The following is a 19,347-nucleotide window of genomic DNA, read 5'->3' as shown; positions in this document are numbered from 1 at the left end:
AAGTTGGAAGCTGCACGATGACAGTGCTCCAGCCCATTCTTCTCAACTGATTTAGGAATTTTTGGCCAAGCACAACATCCTGCAGGCCCAGCAGGCTGCCCACTCATTAGACATGGTTCCGTGCGACTATTGGTTATTCCCCAAGCCCAAAACTCCATTGAGAGGTTCCTGCTTTGAGATGAGAGAAGAGATCTTGACGAATGCGATGAAGCACCTTCAGGAGATACTGAAAACTAGACTGGAAAAATGTTATAGGCAATGGAAAGAACACTAGGTTATGTGTGTCAAGCTGGAAGGGGCCTATTTTCAGGTGGATTAGCATCCTAGCTCCACAGCTTAGGTATATATTTTCTTAGAGCCTGGTGTCGAATACTTTATGAACAGGCCTCGTATATAGTACAGTATATGGTATATATATATATATATATATAATAAAACTGTCTGTCTATCTGTCTGAATATCTACCTATATATATATATATATATATATATATATATATATATATATATATATGTGTATACAGTATACTGTATATACCTGGTATATATATAAAATAAAACTATCTATCTGTCTGTCTATCTACCTACAGTATATATATATATATATATATATATATATATATATAAAATATAACTCTATCTATCTGTCTGTCTATCTACCAAGATATATATATATATATATATATATATATATATATATTATATACAGTAGGCACTCGTAGGACGCGAGTTTATGGGTGACAGAGGAGATCGCTTAATAGGAATTTGCTTACTATGAATGCATAAACTTAGGGGAAAAATTACATATGTGTGGCACCCCCCTTTATCAGTAACCCTTGAGACTCCATTCAGACCTAAGTACATTGTACTGTACAGGGAAACTGTCTAAGACATATTACCTAAAATAAAGTAAACCAACCAGATTATGGCTTATTGCTTAAAATATAACTAAATCTACAAGGATATGGCCTAACTAAACCAACAAGACTATGGCTGCTCACCTTAACCCAAGAGGACAACAGGCTTGATTGACGTAAGAAAGGGATCCGAGGCAGGGTGGGGCACCTAGCGTGCACCTCCTGCACCACCCGCCACACTACCAGTCACACCACCTTCCTCATCACTCTCATCACCAGCACTTTCGACACTTTCTCTAGCTAATACGCTCATTTCGTTCATAACCCTTCAAAGTCTATTTCTGACACCTCAGACATCGTATCATCCTCTTGTTCCTCCCCAGGAAATGGCTTTTCTGATGTTGAAGGGAGTGATTCCTCACTTTCTTGAGGCCGCAGGTAATGGGTGATGAGGGTTTGCTTCCTTCTGTTTACCTCCTGGTTGTGCCTGTCTGTATAATAGTGGAAGGTTCTGTCCAGTGAAGGCATCACTTCCTCCACTCGCAACTGACAGCGTTCGATGTCTTTGAATTCTTCCTTGAATTTTTCTGGGGCACACAGTACCCAGCTGACCCCCCATCATTGACAAAGGTCCACTCTTCATCACTGGTGCTACTGGCTGTTCTGCTGTGGTCTCCTGCTCTGCAACTGTTGGCGTATCTTAGGGTGGCAATGTCGCATGCTCGGGGTAACCCTGGATTTGGGCCACTCTTCACTGCCGTCTCGCGTCTTATGAGTTTAGTGTACTTAAAAAAAAAAATCACTAAAATTCGTTAAAAAATAGGTGCATCCCTACGTCAAGTGGGGTTGGTGGAGGATTAGTGCCCCTCCCTGTAAAACAATTAACTCTAAGCCCTTGGCCACCCCATTTGGGATACATGGCGTCTGGCAATGGATGGATGGATGGACGTACAGTACTAGGCGTTTCCCGTACCGCGGAGTCGCGCCCTACAAGTGCCTACTGTATATATATATATATATATATATATATATATATATATACAGTATATATAAACTTTCTATCTATCTATCTACCTACATTATATATATATATATACTGTATATATATATATATATATATATATATACACATTTATACAGTAAAATCTCGATATAACCATCTTCAGTAGACCAGATTTTGCTTTTATTGGAATCGAAGAGCTACCACACTAACTGCATCTGTATCGGAAAAAGTCCAATAAAGTCAGAAGCAGTCCATACTGCCTGACCATTTCAGCTATGTTCACCACAATAAGGTAAATAAAAGAATTGTTTATCAGTGTCCAGTACAGTTTTATTATATATATTATACCATTTGATTATTGTAGTGAATGTATAATACAGTACAGTATTGCAGTGGTAGTGAAAACAGTTTAAAAACCATTGGTACAATCCGGACTAATGTCTGAAATATTGGAAAACGACCAGGTTAGCAGGGGGAACTCCGGATGTCACTTTTATTAGAATTTTCCTTTTTTTTTGGAATGGCTTGGATTCCAATTAGTCTGTTATAATGAGGTTTTACTGTATAGAAAAAGTCCTCCAATCTGACCACCAGTAATCCGAATAACCCAGTACTCCCACTTCTTCAGGGCAAATTTTTTCAAAGTTTTCTGGACTTTTTTCGAATTTTTCTGGCCTGTATCTAAGGATTAATCTGGCTTGGACTTGGTCTTGGATGTACCTGCCTGCAACTATTCATCTACAGTTCAGTGCATTTCTGGTGAGTAAAACAATAACCCATACCATTTTACGTGTTAATGGTCATGTACATATTTCTAATGTTTTCAGAGGCCCCTTCCAATAGTCCGAAAAAAACAGTAGTCCGAAAGACCCTCTGTCCCCTGCCAGTTGGATTACAGGACTTTTATTATGTACAGTTTATATATATATATATATATATACACACACAGTAACCTCTGAAATAAGACAAGGGTTAGGTTCCTGGAGCGGTCGCATTAGTTAAAAATGCGTTATTTAAAAACGCGTTATTTAAACATAATTTTCTCATGAGAAACAATGGTAATATTGGGGGTTACGTTCCTGGACTCTGAGAAAGTCTACCCATTTGGGGAGTTATGCTACTCTGAACTTAAAAGCAATAATATATATATATATATATATATATATATATATATATGTATACAGTATATATACCTGGTATATATATATATATATATATACAGGTATATATATATATAAAAGAAAATCCAAGTAAAAAACAAAAACAGTATATTTGGGGAGAAATAAACAACATTTGAGCCCTAGTTGGGCCGAAGTGTTGTTTACTTCTCCCCAAATACATACTGTTTTGTTTTTTTACGTGGATTTTCTTTCAGTTTTGCTTCATTCACAGCATTGTGAAAGTTCCTCGACATTATTAATGCATTAGTAGGTCATAAAAACACTTCAGTAAAAGCATCATTTTCATTACAGTAAGTAGGTCCCAAACAATAACAATATACAGCCTCACTTCATCTATGTATCACTCATCGTTCCCTCTTCACCCTGCTCCCCCACCTCCCGCCGCTCCCCACCCTAAATTTGTTGTCCCTCCTCACTCTGCCGTCCCTCCTCGCTCTGCTGTCCTTCCTCTTCCTCTTCCTCTGACTCCCGTGCTACTGGTGATGAAGATAACTCCCTTAAGTTTTCTGTCTTCTTCATAAAGAACCGCACTATCTTGGTTTGAGTGGTTTTCTTCTTTCTGTTCTGTAGCATCAAGTTGTAACAATTTTGATCTGCCATCACTTTCCTGGCCAAATTTTGTCTGAAAATGGGCCAAATTGCTCAGAATGGGGCCAAACTTCATTTTCGAATATTATCTATCTATTGCCAGACGCCTCAATCCCGTTTGGGGTGGCCACAAACAAATCGCCTCCAAGTCTCCCTGTCCCCCGCCATTTCACTGCCCTGCTCCCAACTCACACCCCCCTCTCTCATATACCTCTCCACCCCATCCCTCCAGTTTAAGCAACAGGCAAATAAAAAATTGTATTTATGCATAAACTGCTACACACGGTCTATCAGCTCGGGACTGTCCAAGGCGTGTGCGGCTAATTTGAAACGATCACGAACAGGTAAAGTCGCATTAAATCGAGAAACCTTTGTTAGTTAAACATATCTCCTTAAATATTTGCTCGTGTTAAAACGAAAACGTGTTTTTTAAACTTGCGTTAGTTGAGAGGTTACTGTATATATATATATATATATATATATATATATATATATATATATATAAAGATATATAGATAGATAGATAAATGGATGGATAGATATACAGTAATACCTCGATATTCAATACCCCTAGATGGTAGAAATACCACCATATCTCCTGCCTAACGATGGCTAAGCCCTGGTGTAACGATGGGTTTTTATTTTTTTTTACCGATTTTGATATTTTAAACTATAATTGTGTGTTTACATTGATTTATAAACTGTTTTTAGACTTAGATTAAAGTGGTTTAGCCATAGGTGGGGTGAACATTGTGATTTTGGGGTACAGTTTACTAAACTTGATTTTTTCCATACTTATATTTGACTATTTTTGGATTTTGTTTGTTGGTTTTAGTGAGTTATTTACAGGTGTTGGGCTTAGGTTAGCCTTCTTGACAGCTGTTAGGCCATTTAGATTGGCTTGAAACTTGTTTTGGGGCTCCTTTGGGAGGGTTTTGGACTAGGTTTGGGGGGAAACCTAAGGCTGGTAAATGCTCCACATTACTTTACATGTTAAAAGTACCCTGATAGACAATACCCCTCCTAACGATGGGTATTTTACCTAATCAATTATGTTGTTAAACTGGGGTATGCCTGAATATACCCCAGTTTAACGATCCAGTTGGTTAGGTAAAAGCCCATCACTAGGTGGGGTATCGTATATCGGGGTAGATTTAACTTGTAAAGTATAGGGATGCGTTTTTCAGGCTTGGGTTTCCTCCCCAACCTAGTCCTAAACCCACCCAAATGGGGCCAGAAACAAGTTTGAAGCCAGTCTAAATGGCCTACCAGCTGTAAAAGAAGCTAACCTAAGTCTAACACCTGTAAATAACCCACTAAATCCAACAAATCAAATCTGAAAATCATAAAAAATAGGTTAGAAATTATCAAACACCTCTCGTCACTTACTTCTTGTAAGTCCATGTCTGGTCCTAGCCATCATCCTTGCTATCCCCTCCAAGGCTAGGGGACATGTGGTGCTCCCTAGCACTCACTCATCCTCCTCAAACCCCTCAAACTCCATCTCTGGGGGAGGGTCAGAGGGGGAGAAGCCTGGGAAGGTGGGGTGAACGTAGCGGGAGACTGATGCACTGGCTCGGGGAGTGGCGATGGGATGCAATGCGATGACTCAGGTGATGGTGATGGGGTGCGATGTGATAGCTCAGGTGGTGGCGATGGGGTGCAATGTGATGGCTCTGGGGGTAGCAATGGAATGCGATGCAATGACAGAGGATGTGGTTAGGGAGGCAGCTGCAATGACCAGTGAGGTGGCGAGGGAGACAGATGAGGTGGCTCACATCATGGCGAGGGAGACAGATGTGGTGGCTCACATCATGGCGAGGGTAACAGGTGTGGTGGCTCGTGTTGTGATAAGGGAGAGATGCAGTGGCTTACGTCATGGTGAGGGAGACAGAAGCAGTGGCCGAAGTGGTGTGGGTGATGGAGGCTGGGATGAGGAAGGCAGCGATGGAGTGACGGAGTGTCTCAGTGGAGACACAGGTGACATGGAGATGGGGATCGGCTGGAGGTGAGGTCCAGCACTAGGGGCTGAACACGTCCTCGATGGGAGGAGGCCCTGGGTGCGTCTGCTGGTCGATGGCTGGAAAAATGCTCTGCTGGTTAAGGGCTAGGGAGATGCTCTGCTGGTTGAGGACTGGGGAGATCATCTTTGGGTTGCTGGCATGGTGAGGGCCTGTTTGAAGAAGGCAGTGATTTAGTTTGCCTGGCCGCCCTCTTCTTTTCCTCTATCATCGTCCTGTACACCTTCATCCCCTCCTCCAGCCGATCAACTGCGTCCCTGCTTCGTCTTGGGAGAGGGCCGTGTGAGCACATAAACGCAATGACCTTGTCCACCTTGGTTACCGGCTCCCTCTGAATGTTCATATTGAGGGCTTGCACTTCAGGGATGACCTTCTCCTCCTGTGCCTTCTGGTGTGCCTGCTGAATCTCCATATTGAGGAGCTTCCCATTGCTGAGTTCCTCCCTGTGGCTTTCCAGGTCCTCCTCCAAGTCCTCCTTGTTGACCTCCCAGAAGCCTGCCTCATACGACAGTTCAACAAATTCCTGCCACACACGTTGCACTGGCGAAGCTTGCACGCCCTTGGGGAAGCCGATGAAGGAGTGAGCTCACTCCAGCCACATGATTAGTATCACTGCTTTACTCACAGCATTGCTTGTACACAGTTACCATGCACTACAATAGCAGGTTGCATGTCATTGGTGATGGAACACAGTGCAGGGTGGATGAGCGTAACAGAGTTCCTCACTCAGAGATGGCTGGTGCGAGAAGAACGATATGGATGAGTGCAGAGTGTGCGATGGTTGTGGGAGCTGATTGGGCATTTCTGTGCATCCTGGGAGGCGGGCGGGCTCAGCTGGCTGCGAGAACGCGCCAGATTCAGAATTTCGGTCTATCGTCCATGGATGCGATCTCAGAAGACCCATCGTTAAACCAGGGTGCGACCATCATCAAGCAGGGTATAGTGGTATTTCTACCCCCTTCGCTAAGCCGGGGTATCACATCTAGGGGTATCGTGTATCGAGGTATAGCTGTGTGTATGTTATATACATACATACATACATATATGTATATCCATCTATCTATCTATATATATATATATATATATATATATATATATATATATATATATATATACAGTACATATATATATATATATATATATATATATATATATATATATATATATATATATATATATATATACAGTATACATATATATGTATACCTGTATACAGTATATATATATACAGTATATATATATATATATATATATATTTATAGATATAGATATAGATACCTACCTGTATGTATATTATATATATATAGTGGAATTTTGAATTTCGACGGGCATAGGTGCCGAAAAATCACCACGAAATTCAAATCATCAAAATTTAAACAGAACTTCTTTTGGGAAAAATTAGTTTGGGTCCGGGGCCTCCACACCTAACCACGTAAAATCATGATTTTTTGCCCACACCCCCTGTAAACTTTATCAACTATAACTGCGGTTAAGTAACTGTAGTTCTGCATTGTATTGCCATACTGTCAGTGAGCGTATATCGCCTTGTCAGTAAGAGTATACTTGGTGTATTTCTGCCCTTTCCTGTATTGCCATTTCTCCTTTGGCTGCGTCAGTGTTTTGACGGGGAATTATCTGATGGTGAATTGACTTGACGGTGAATTGTCTTGGAACTACTGTATATCTTTGTATGCGTCACATATGAATAAATGATGTTGATTTTCAGTCCCTTCTTGACACATGTCACATATTACGTTAGGCTCATACTTTTTCTTATAATTTTCCTTCACTTCTAGCATATTGTTCGCATCAAAAATATTATCTTTGCTTGTTTTGGTTGGAGTCTGAGCTTGAGAGCATTGAAAAATGCAATTTTGCATAGAAAAGTGAGGTAGGTGAACCACTCCAAAACGCATCAAAATTCGAATTGTCGAATTCTAAACTGCCGAAATTCGAAATATATACACACAGTACATCCCCCTAGTACGCGAGCATATCGGCGGCTGAGGATTTCGCGTACTAGGAATTTGCGTACTGTGATTACATAAACTTAGGGGAAAAATTGCATGTGGGCGGCACCCCCCTTCATGGGCAACCCTTGAGATGCCTTTCAGACCTAAGTATTGTACCATACAGGGAAACCATCTAAGACATCTTACCTAAGATAAAGTAAACCAACAAGATTATGGCTTTACTAGGTAAATCAACAAGGATATAGCTTAACTAAACCAATAAGAATATGGCTGCTCACCTTTACCCAAGAGGACAACAGGCATGATGGAGGTAAGAAAAGGATCCAAGGCAGGATGAGGCACCTAGCATGCATCTCCTGCGTAACTCGCCACTCCACCCGATACATCACCTTCCTCACCACTTTCGTAACCAGCACTTGCGACATTTTCACTAGCTAATGCACTCACTTCATTCATAAACCCTTCAAAGTCTATTTCTGACACCTCAGACATTGAGTCAGTCTCTTGATCCTCCTCAGAATATGGCACTTCTGATGTTGAAGGGAGTGATTCCTCACTTTGTTCAAGCTGAAGGTAACGGGTGATGAGTGTTTGCTTCCATCTGTTTACTTTCTGGTTGTACTTGTCGGTGTAGTAGCGGAAGGTTTTGTCCAGTGAGGACATCACCTCCTCCACTCGCAGCTGAGAGCGTTTGATGTCCTTGAATTCTTCCTTGAAATTATCAAGGGCACACAGTACCCAGCTGATCTCCATCATGGACAAATCTTCACTCTCCATCACTGGTGTTGCTGGCTTTTCTGCTGCGATCTCCTGCTCTGTCGGCCTTGTCCACTTACTGCACGATTTCCTGGGGATCCTGCTCTGCTGCTGCCAAATGTAAACCCCTGATCTCCTCCAGCAAGATGGCCTGAAACCTGGGCACAGCTTCTGCACTTGTGAGAGTGGCTGCCTCGGCAGCAGCCAGGGACTGAAAGCTGCTTCCCGATGCAATTTCACACAGGTGCGGTACAAGGAGGCACCAAGCATGGTTAATTGTTGCAGTAGGTATATCTGCCCAAGAGGACAACAAGAGAGTGATGGCATCCTTGAGGTTGAATGACCACCAAAAAGCCATAATAGTCTTCTCAGGAGTTGAAGTTGGTTGTTCGGGTGCTGTGCGTGGTAAGGGTGAAGCGGGTGGCGAGTCCAAACCATCCTCGGCATCCATGACATCACTCCCAACTGTGTTCAAGTCAAGAATTGCCTGCAGTTCCTCATAGCTGTCAGTCTTGCTGTGGAGGTGATCGTAGAAGAGTTGGTGATATAGCTACTTGACCTTTGCAATCAACTCCTTGTCCAGCGGTTGGATGAGAGAGGTCATTCTTGGGGGCAGAAAAACGATCTTGCATTCCTTGCTGAGGTCTACTAGCCAGGTTGGGTGACTTAGGGCATTATCAAGGATGAGAAGCACCTTGAAGGGGATGCCAAGTTCCTGGGATTTTGCCTTGACATCAGGGATGAAATGCTGCAACAGCTACTCGCAAATGATGCTACATGTCATCCAACCATTGGAGTTGCTGTGCCAGTATACCCCGCTGTCATCCATGCAGCGCAGATTCTTGTAACATCTGGGGTGTGCTGCACTGTGCACCACAACAGGCTGCATCTTGTGTGAGCCTGATAAGTTCATGGCGAACATGACTTATCCTGCTCTTGTTGATTTTTCTGCCCCGGGCCTGGTGCTGGTGCTTACTAGTATAAGTACACTTTGGCATAGCCTTGTAGTATAGGGCTGTTTCATCAGTGTTATAAATTTGATCCCTGCTGTAGCTGCTCACGTTGACTATCCCCTTTAGGATGGCTTGATAATCCCTGGCCGCCATTTCATCCGCTGATGCACGCTCCCCCTTGAGGCGAATGTGATGTAGCTCCTTCCTCTTCAGAAAGCAGAAAAGCCATCCCATGGAGGCTTTAAGTGGTTTCTTTACAGCAAGCTTCAGAGCTGCAGCTTTGTAGAAAATCTGATGTAGCACCCTTTCAGTGGAATTCCTTCCTTCTCCTTCTTCAAGATAAATGTAGCCAGGTATTGCTCCATAAGAATTATAGACTGGTTGGTCAGCCTGCTTCTCCCATCCAATTCTGCCGTCCCATATGTCTTCACAGTCTTCTTTATGGCCTCCCTGTTAGCCCATATAGTTCGCATGTCAATTCTGCCTAGTTCCTTGCCAATGGCTGTTACCCTGCCCACTCTCCTTCCTAATGACTTGCATCTTCATGGCATGATTGATTAACTTCTTGGAGGAGGGGGCAGACATCCTGGCTCACAGAAAAAATCGCCTCGGTGTACACGGGGACGTACCTGGAACAGCGAGTGTACCCTCTGTGTGCGTGTGTTTCCTCTGCTGGGACTCTTACCTTACCACCCTCGAAGCGGTGCATATGGGCATCACGTGACGAGTGAGCAGCATCAACGTCACAAGATGGGCAGAGCGTAAGTAACCGTTATCGCTTCTTGGGGGGGCAATTTCACGTACTTGGGGTAACCCCAGATTTAGGCCACTTTTTGCCCCCCATCTCACTTACAAGGAGTTCAATTCGCGTACTAATAAAAAGTACACTAAAAAAAAAAAAAAAAAAAAAAAAAAGGTCCTCGCATACAAGGGGGATCGCATACTCGGAATCGCGTACTGTGGGGATGTACTGTATACATATATATATATATACAGTGAGTCCTTGAAATATGAAAACTCGATGTACGAATTTCTGATGGTACGAAAACGATGAATGTAGGACATATTCCACAACACGAAAGTATCTGTCTCGATGGTACGAAAACAATACAAGAAGAAATACAAAAAATTCAAAATTGGTGTGCCGCGCTCACTTGCGGTGAGAAAACAAAACTGACCCTTCTCTGGTAAACACATTTTCGCGTGCTTCTCAGTCTAGTCACGTCCGTCCTCTCCTCTCAGCTTCGCTGTACGTTACTCAGTTTTTCACCGTTGTTCCTCGTTTTGTATTTTCGCCATGCCTCCCAAGTGCCCTGCATCATCTCAAGCATCCAGGGAACCAGCTGCCAAGAAGAAACAGCACCATACTCTGACTCTGGAGAGGAAATTGGACCATCAATAGCTTCAGAAACACCTGCACCAGTCGAGGAAGTACCAGAGGAGCAGTATGGTCCCACCATGTGACTTAGCACCATATCAACGACATGAATCTCCAGCCTCAGCACAGGTCTATATTTAACTGTACAGTATACTAATCATACAGTAATTAGTTGAATGTTTTATTTTTTTATGTCTGTACAATAGTATAGTACCGTGTACGTGTATTGCATACTTCTAAATAGGAGGGGTAAATTTTTAAGTGGGGAGTCCAATGGGGTCCTGGAACACATCCTCCCATTTATATGTATATTTCAATGGAAAAAAATCTTTCCAATATACAAAATTTTGGATTATGAAAGTTTTTTTTGGTCCCTATCCCTTTCATATTTCAAGGACTCACTGTATATATATATATATATATATATATATATATATATATATATACACATGTATATATTGTATACAGTAAAAGTCCTGTAATCCGAATGGCAGGAGACCGAGAGTCTTTCTGACTATTGGTTTTTTCGGACTATCAGGAGGGACCTTTTGAAAACAGGAATATGTACATGATCATTATATAAACGCTTAAAATGATTTGGGTTATTGTTTTACTCACCGGAAATGAACAGGTGTAGAGGAATGGTTTCAGACAGGTACATCCAAGTCCACAGGCAAGTCCAAGCCAAATAAATCTTAGATAAAGCCCAGAAATATTTGGGAAAATAAAAAAATCGTCATGAAAAATTTGGAGTATTGGGATATTCAGATTACTGGTGGTCGGATTGGAGGACTTTTACTATATATATAGATAGATAGATAGATATAGATATACATATATATATATATATATATATATATATATATATATATATATAGATAGATAGATATAGATAAGATATATATATACATATATATATAGATAGATAGATAGATAGATATACATATATATATAGATATATATAGATATATATAAGATATATATATATATATATATATATATATATATATATATATATATATATATATATATATATATAAAGTTCTTCAGTTTGGGGTTATAATACATATTCAACAAATTCATCAGTACAAAAATGTTAGGTTTAATTGCCATGATGTAGTCACAGTTTTCAAGGGTATTGAATCCTCTGTTGGTGATATCAGACTTTAAATCATAGTTCCCTGTACAGTAGTACAGTATGTTATTTAGCTTATTATTAATCTCTGTAGTCTTCATGCATTTCACTCCCTTTTCAAGTTTTCATGTTTTGAGGTGCGATGGCAGAGATTATTTGGACTTTAAGTCCTTGTTATAAGTTGGTCATTATAAAATGTCACTATTTGGTATAATCTTCATTAAATTATAGAAAAATTGCCTATAAAGTATTCATTGCTACCTGCATTGATGACCTGCCAGTTTCTGCAGATTTATAGCACATTTGTATGTACGACACATCTCTACTTTTATAACAAGGACAGCTTGTACAACAGAGCTTCCGATGTTTGCTCATCCTTACCAGATGGCACTAACTGAATAATTCTGATGTTGTCAGAGTACAGTAGAGTACAGGGAATACAATATTTATAATGGATCATACCTCATTATATCCTGAAGTGACACGATAACAGCAGTTTCAAGTGTGACGCAAAGCTTATAACCCAAGGGAGCATTCATCAAAGTAGGCAAGTTCATGACCCTTAATCTCCTAATAATCTTATTGTATACTTTGTTTGACTAAACTTCTTAGCTTACAGTTGAGTAATTAGGAATTCTAGATGTAGCAGCAGAGACTCATCAGATTTGGTCTGTCTGTGTGTTAACTTAGCATGCAAGTTCCAAGCATAAAATAAAATGGTTGAGCTGAATGCATTGAAATATGCTAATATGTATGTATACTGAAATAGACCTGTGCATGTGAGTTACTGTGTCATTATATACAAATATAACTGGATTGACCTTAATATTTTAAACTTAGCATGGTGTGTCATTTTTAAGTAGCTGCATCATGTGCAATGGAAGTAGGAAGGTAGCTTACCAGTATTTGTGTATGAACCTCATCATTTGCAGTGTACAGTAACCCTCTGTTGCCACTGATATACTGTGAGTTAAAAGTGCTGTGTCTTTGTGCTCATTTACCTCGAGTATTGTGGCACATGTTTGAAAATTCTTCATACCTCCAGTTTTCTTCAGTTTATGAAAGATCTCTCTTTGTCAGGGTATTAATGGAGGTAGTTCAGAATTCTTTCACCATGAGAGGTTTCTTTAGCCTGATTGAAGCTGTTTCAAAATTGCAAGAATAACAAACTAAAAAAACATCCTTATGGTAAAGAAGTAACTAAGCTTTGCTTTTTTGAGTCCGTATTATGATATGGTGTAAAGTACTGTTGTTTGGCTTCCATTGTCATGAGACTTTTGAGAATTATAACCTAATTGCTAATGGAGGGTTTGTTGATTTTAGCTGCAGCTTATTTTCTTCCAGTAATGTAGTGTAGTAATGTTTACCTGTTACACTTGAGGCTTTAATGGCAGTGTTATTTTGGGTTTACTTTTGTTACTCTTGAGTGGAATTAGAATAGCTGTTTTGTGTAGTCCTGTGCTATACAGTAGTTTTTTCTTGTATACTTGTTTGAAAGTATCTACAGTACCATATTCTGAATTTATGTAGTTGTAACTATAGAGTTTATGCCTGAACATCTGTCTTGCAGTTAGTGCCTTTTCATGAACCTTAACCCACTCTCTGACTCTAATTTGACTGCCTTTGTTTCAGTGCTCAGGAAACTACTCACTTTTTATAGTGCTACCTCAGGGTGACTTTATGTGGGGTGACACATCAAATACTTTCTTGTTGTCCAGACATCCATTTACTACACTGGCTAGTAACCCAATAACCAAATGGATGACTGGTTGTCTACTGAGTGAAGGTGCACCAACCAGATTTGGCCCACAAGAGGTTATTTTTCAAAGAATGGTTGGGATTTATTAACTTAACTGTCTAGACTAAGTTGCCTAGCTCCAGGTATCTGTGCTCTTGATGGAACTGTAAGGGAGTGGATAAAATATAGACAGTATGTGGCACTTCACATGGTTGGATTGTTTCTTTCACTACAAGTAATGGTATTTCATATTATGTATATAATAATATTTGCTGTCAGAATAATTTTATGAATAATGTTGTAATATTGTCCTTTCTTATTGATTATTTATAGTTTGTGATAATTGTTATAGCACTGGTAATAAATATATCATGGAATATTTCAGTTAGGTAGCATCTGAGTAAGGAACTGTTCTGTTTTCACCACACAACATGCTACCTCACTGCAAAGTATGTTTTTATACTGAATTAAGTTTTTAATTAATTCAGCTGACCCCAATGTTGCTGATTTTGACCCAGGAAACTAAATGACAAAGCTTGCCAAACAGTAGTCTTCAGAAGCTTTTGACAGTATTTTGGTTGAAACTCTGACCATTGTTTGTTAACTTCGTGTTACATTGCAATAACAACTAATATGTTATGTTTGCTAGGCTAGTGGGCTACCCTCATATAGCAGCACCAACGGAACAATAAAATCTTATGAAAATACATACTTGTGGTGTATTCTCTTTGACTCAAGGATCTTTGTATCTCCTCTTTTTCATTTGCCTATTTTATATTGCACCTTCATTTATTCTTATATATTATTGATGCATCCTGTTTTTGTACTAAAAAGATCAGAAAAGATCAGTAACATACAGAAGAATATTACGATAAAATATGTAGGTTGAATTATTAAGGAGAAATTCTGTGCCTTTTATATGAATGAGAATATGGCACAGGCTTGGCAAACCCCATAGAGAAGTGAACCTTCACCAGACAAAATAAAGTTCAGCACACCACCCATGTTCATATATGGGTATCCCACTAACCATATGGTGTAGTGATTACTATATGCACTTCATTTCACTGTCTTCTAATGGAATAATCTAGACTGTATAGTACTTTGACCACAGATTACCATCTTAACTTCATGAATGCTAAGCTGTTGCACTAGTTTAACAACAGAATATGGTGGTGGTCATGATGAAGTGCCATAGATAGGATGTAGACCTGTAGTATTGCCCTGTTCTTCTATGCTGTTGAGCTGTGAAAATTAAGCTGCATAGACATAAATCTCAAAAAATTAAGGTAGACCAACTGACCTGAGTGATACATGTAGTGATCATACTATACTCCATTTTTTTTATTGAGGCGAAGATGCACTTGACAGGTTGATGATGATTGGCTGAATGCAACATGTCCAAAAAATATTTACTAACCCAAATTTCCCCCTCAGATATTTGTTGTCAGTTAATAATGCTGGATTATGAAGTAATGTTGCAGTCAGCCAATAATCACCAATCTCTCAAGTGCATCTTCGCCTTGATAAAAAAAACGGAGTATACCTGCATTTTTTACTCAGTTATATCCACTCCTCATTGCTTTGTGCTTGACCAGACCCGCAGATCCTGAATGGTCTGCAGTGGTCAGCAATGCTGGATCAGAAATTCCAGGAGAATGCTGAGATGGATCCAACGCTGATGTGGCAGTACTTCGCTGCACAGACTGGCTTTATGCGAGTCTACCCAGCCACTAGGTTTGTTGTAATCTTGTTTATCCGATTTGGACCTGGTAGTCTAGTGGTTAGAATGCCACAGTCAGAGTGATGGCCTTACCAGGGTGTATGAGTTTTATCCCTAACAGGTGACTGGAAATTTTTTTAACATAAAATGCCACAAAAGGAAGTACAGTACAGTATGTTAAGTGTCTACCAGTAAGTGTACAGTAGTAAACTGTGGTAGCAATGTACAGTAGTAAATCGTGGTAGCCTAGCCATATGCTCCTATACCTTGAATGGGGTCATATGGGAATGGCTATACCTAGTCACCTTTTCCATAGAATTTTTACCTAATTAATAATGGAAACGTTGAGTTGCTGATTGTTATCATTTTTGGCCACTGCATCCTGCTGTCAAGACACTTGTTGGTCTGTAATCTGTCCATATTATCTTGGCCCTAAATTGTCATCTCAGGCTTGACTGCTGAGCATTGACAAGAGATTACTATTAGAATATGGTGTTGGTTATGAAGAAATGCTATGGAAAAGGATTTAAGGTCTCTGGACTATACTGACTTTCTTCCTTTGCGTTACAGAAAGTTAATCCAGTGCATATTTTTCAATTAAAGCTTCCTATTTCTTAGCAGTTTTATTAATCATAGGGGAAACCTGTCTCAGTGAATGGGTTGTTGAAGGCTGTATCACCCCCCAGTTCAAAAAAGGTCATCCGAAGCTGAACAGTGTTACCTGGAGATAACACAAATAAGATAGAAATAACATAATAAAGTGGTTAGTAATATCTGCTAGCTGACATTGATCTGTGGATCTGTCTGTGATTATAGCCTGACACTTTAATACAGGAGAGGGTGTCTTGGAATAGATTATCCCATGTAACTTGTGTCTTCCTCCAGCAGTTGCCCTTTTTTTCAACTCATACATATATATTAATTTACAGGTACCTCCTTGCCCCATATCTTCAACTCATCCTCAGTACTGTATTCCTGTCTGTCTGTCTCTGTCTCTGTCTGTCTGTCTGTCTGTTTGTCTGTCTGTTTGTCTGTCTGTCTGTCTCTGTCTGTCTCTGTCTGTCTGTCTGTCTGTCTGTCTGTCTCTCTCTCTCTCTCTCTCTCTCTCTCTCTCTCTCCTTCTTTTGCATACTCTCTTCTTGTCAGTATCTCATTGTTCTGTTCTCACAATCCTGATGTTTCCTCATTATTCACAGGTGGTACGTGCCACCAAGTTTAATCGACCTTTATGATGCCAGACTGCGCCCGTGGTATGTTCAGGGTTCAGTACCACCCAAGGACATGATCATCTTAATGGACAGGTGTGTTGTGAGATTTTCTTGTATTCATTGCGTTAATTCCTCATTTTATATTAGGGATAATTTTCAGAATGTCACAATTGGTGGTTATCTCCAATCATAATTTTGGAGTGCTTTTTGTTATTGTGTGATTTTGTTCCTCTTTTCATTGAACTTGCATAGAAATTGTTGGCAAGAGGATGTTTGATCTCCTTACTATAGTAAATCCTTGTTATATGACAGTTGTGCTCCAAAATGCAATAACTTTTCCCACATAGCCAGTACTGTTGCCTAGGGGAAGTTGGTGAATCAGTCTAATTGGTCTTGAAGGTTTAATAGGGGGAAAAAAGAAAACATACAAAAATGTGACTTGCTGTATACCAGAGAATTCATATTCATAATTTCCATGTATTCTAAGCTAGAAATGTATTTGCATATCTAGAGTATGGTTTTGTAATTTGGGATCATTTTGATCGTTAGAAAAAAACAGCAAGAAAGTACAGTACCCTTGCATCTAGTACAGTATTTTTGTCAAACAGTACTACCATAATGGACTAAATCCATACTGGACAAACAACAGACCTTATGGGAAAAATGAGTAATATCAGACAAGCCTTGAAAAAGTCCCCCCAAAATTCAACTTAACTACATTTTGACAAAACTAAGATTTTACCAACCTTTAAGGTGAGTGGTGATTGGCTTGGGGAGGGAAGGGGGAGGGTATTCCGAGGCTGTAGGAGGTCCTACTGTCGGAGGGCCTCCAAGATCCTGAGGAGGCGTCTTTGCCTCAACCTCCCTCATAAATCACTCATAGTCACACACTAACACATCGTCATCTTCGTCATCAAGGGGGAAGTGCAATATTGCAATTTAACTGGCACATGTCACGAGTCACAAGGAAGGCGTACTGGACTGGCGCAGCAGTACTAGGGAAACTTTCCTTGGTGTTGGCCATCTTCCCGCGAGCGCGCGGGTAGTAGTACTAGACACATCATGTCAGTACTAAAGAACTCCTCAGATTTGGCCCACTTTGCATGGCTGATCCGTACTGGCTCAACAAATCCATGCTACAGTAATAAATTATTTTATTTTTTTGCCGACCGTGCGGGACGAGAATAGTACTGGAGAAATGCATACTGGACGCGAGGGTACTGTGACTTCCTTTCGGTGAAATGGTTAAGATGATAATGATTTTGTGTAGCTTATGTCCTACCTCACTGTATCTTTTAGCTGGAAATTAGGGTTATTATGATGCAGACGATGATGCTGACAAAATGATGATTATGATAATGGCAGCCATGCTGCTGCTGCTGATGATGATGATGATGATGATAATGATGATTCCTGGCTTCCATGGTCCTTCTCTCCAACAGGAGTGGCAGTGTTCATGGGCAGACATTTACCATCATGAAGTGGGCAGTGAAGACTCTCATAGACACACTCGGGGAGAATGATTTTGTCAACGTAGCGGCTGTGAGTTTTATTCTTTTCTGTTTGCTGTATCAGTCTGCTGCTGTGTTGCCTGATGCTGCATCCCATGGACAGCATCCTTGACAGAGAGGTCTTCTTGTGTTTTTTGTCTTCACTAACAGCTCTTCCCATGACACATCAACTCCCTTCTTTACATACTGACATATCGTACTGTATTGTTATAGCTTAGTATATTTCCATTTTACCTGGTGTGTAGGTCTTTTAACACTGTAGACATCTTACTAATTGTATTCTTCCTACCTTCAGTGATATTATGGATCATAAAGGAAAGTAATGGACTTGCCTTGAGCATAAAGTAGAAGCAGTGGAATAGTAGATGAGGCTCTGTCCTTACAAAGGGATGTGGGATTGCTTTATAATTAAGGCAGCTATATATTGTATGTCAGTTACACTACTGTTTAAATTGCTTTTTTTTCTCCTCAACAGTTCAACAGCACAACAGAATGGGTTAACGACTGCAACTACTGTGAGGTCAGTTAAATTTTCATTTCTGTTACTGGTGTACAACCTACTACAGTATTTAATGAACATGGTATTTTTAAGTCATTGACAGCTTAATCTTGAGGTTCCACATCACCTCATCCCTTGTGAGAAAAATGTTAGGATACTTTATTATTATTAAAATTTTCCACATCCATATGGGAAGTTTTCTTGTTTTTGTCAGTATTATTATTATTGGATTAGATGAAGAATGCATAAATGAATGTTATTGTTATTATTAGGTGGTAGGTGGGGGCACTCAACATCCACTCACTCGATGTAGTGCTACTTTGGGTTTCTGCCCTTTCCTCTCTTCCTTCCTTCCTCTTCTGTCTCTCTTTCCTTCATTCTTTCCCCTTCCTTCTGCCTGTGGGTGACTCTACACTGAGTGACAAACCAAATGGTTTCCTCTACACCCCATTTACAGTACTATGCTGGGTGGTAACCATATAATCAAATTTGGGCACCTGGTGGATTAATGGGTAATTACGGTGCTCCAATCAGATTGAGCCTGTGTAGGTTTATATCCAAGGGATGATTTGGGTTCATTGCTCATGTATTGCCACTCAGCGATGAGTGAGGCTGGAGACTCTCATCTTGAATGTCAGGACCAACTTGCCTAGCCCCGGGCACCTTGCTCCTCATGGGGCAACGTAGGATTGCATGATGGATGGATGGATGGATTATTATTATTAATATTATTATTGTTATTATTGTTTTTGTGGTAGGTGGGGGCGCTCACCATCCACTCACTCGATGTAGTGCTGCTCTTGGGTGTCTGCCCTTTCCTCTCC

At 40.2% G+C, this 19,347-nt stretch overlaps 1 protein-coding gene across 1 annotated transcript in view; it reads left to right on the top strand.

Annotated features, from left to right (window-relative positions):
* Positions 1-19,347, top strand: part of LOC145402635 (voltage-dependent calcium channel subunit alpha-2/delta-1-like) — a 440,994-nt gene that overhangs the window by 126,908 nt on the left and 294,739 nt on the right. The window contains exons 5-8 of the mRNA XM_080274627.1: positions 15,181-15,319; positions 16,502-16,606; positions 17,956-18,055; positions 18,500-18,544. Of these exons, the coding sequence (XP_080130753.1) occupies positions 15,181-15,319; positions 16,502-16,606; positions 17,956-18,055; positions 18,500-18,544 (389 nt within the window). The remainder of the gene's footprint in view (positions 1-15,180; positions 15,320-16,501; positions 16,607-17,955; positions 18,056-18,499; positions 18,545-19,347) is intronic.

The sequence above is a fragment of the Coenobita brevimanus genome, chromosome 58, assembly GCF_032717465.1.
Source record: "Coenobita brevimanus isolate Jiangsu-jjx chromosome 58, ASM3271746v2, whole genome shotgun sequence".
Taxonomy (NCBI): domain Eukaryota; kingdom Metazoa; phylum Arthropoda; class Malacostraca; order Decapoda; family Coenobitidae; genus Coenobita; species Coenobita brevimanus.
This window is presented reverse-complemented; position numbering and strand designations above follow the sequence as displayed.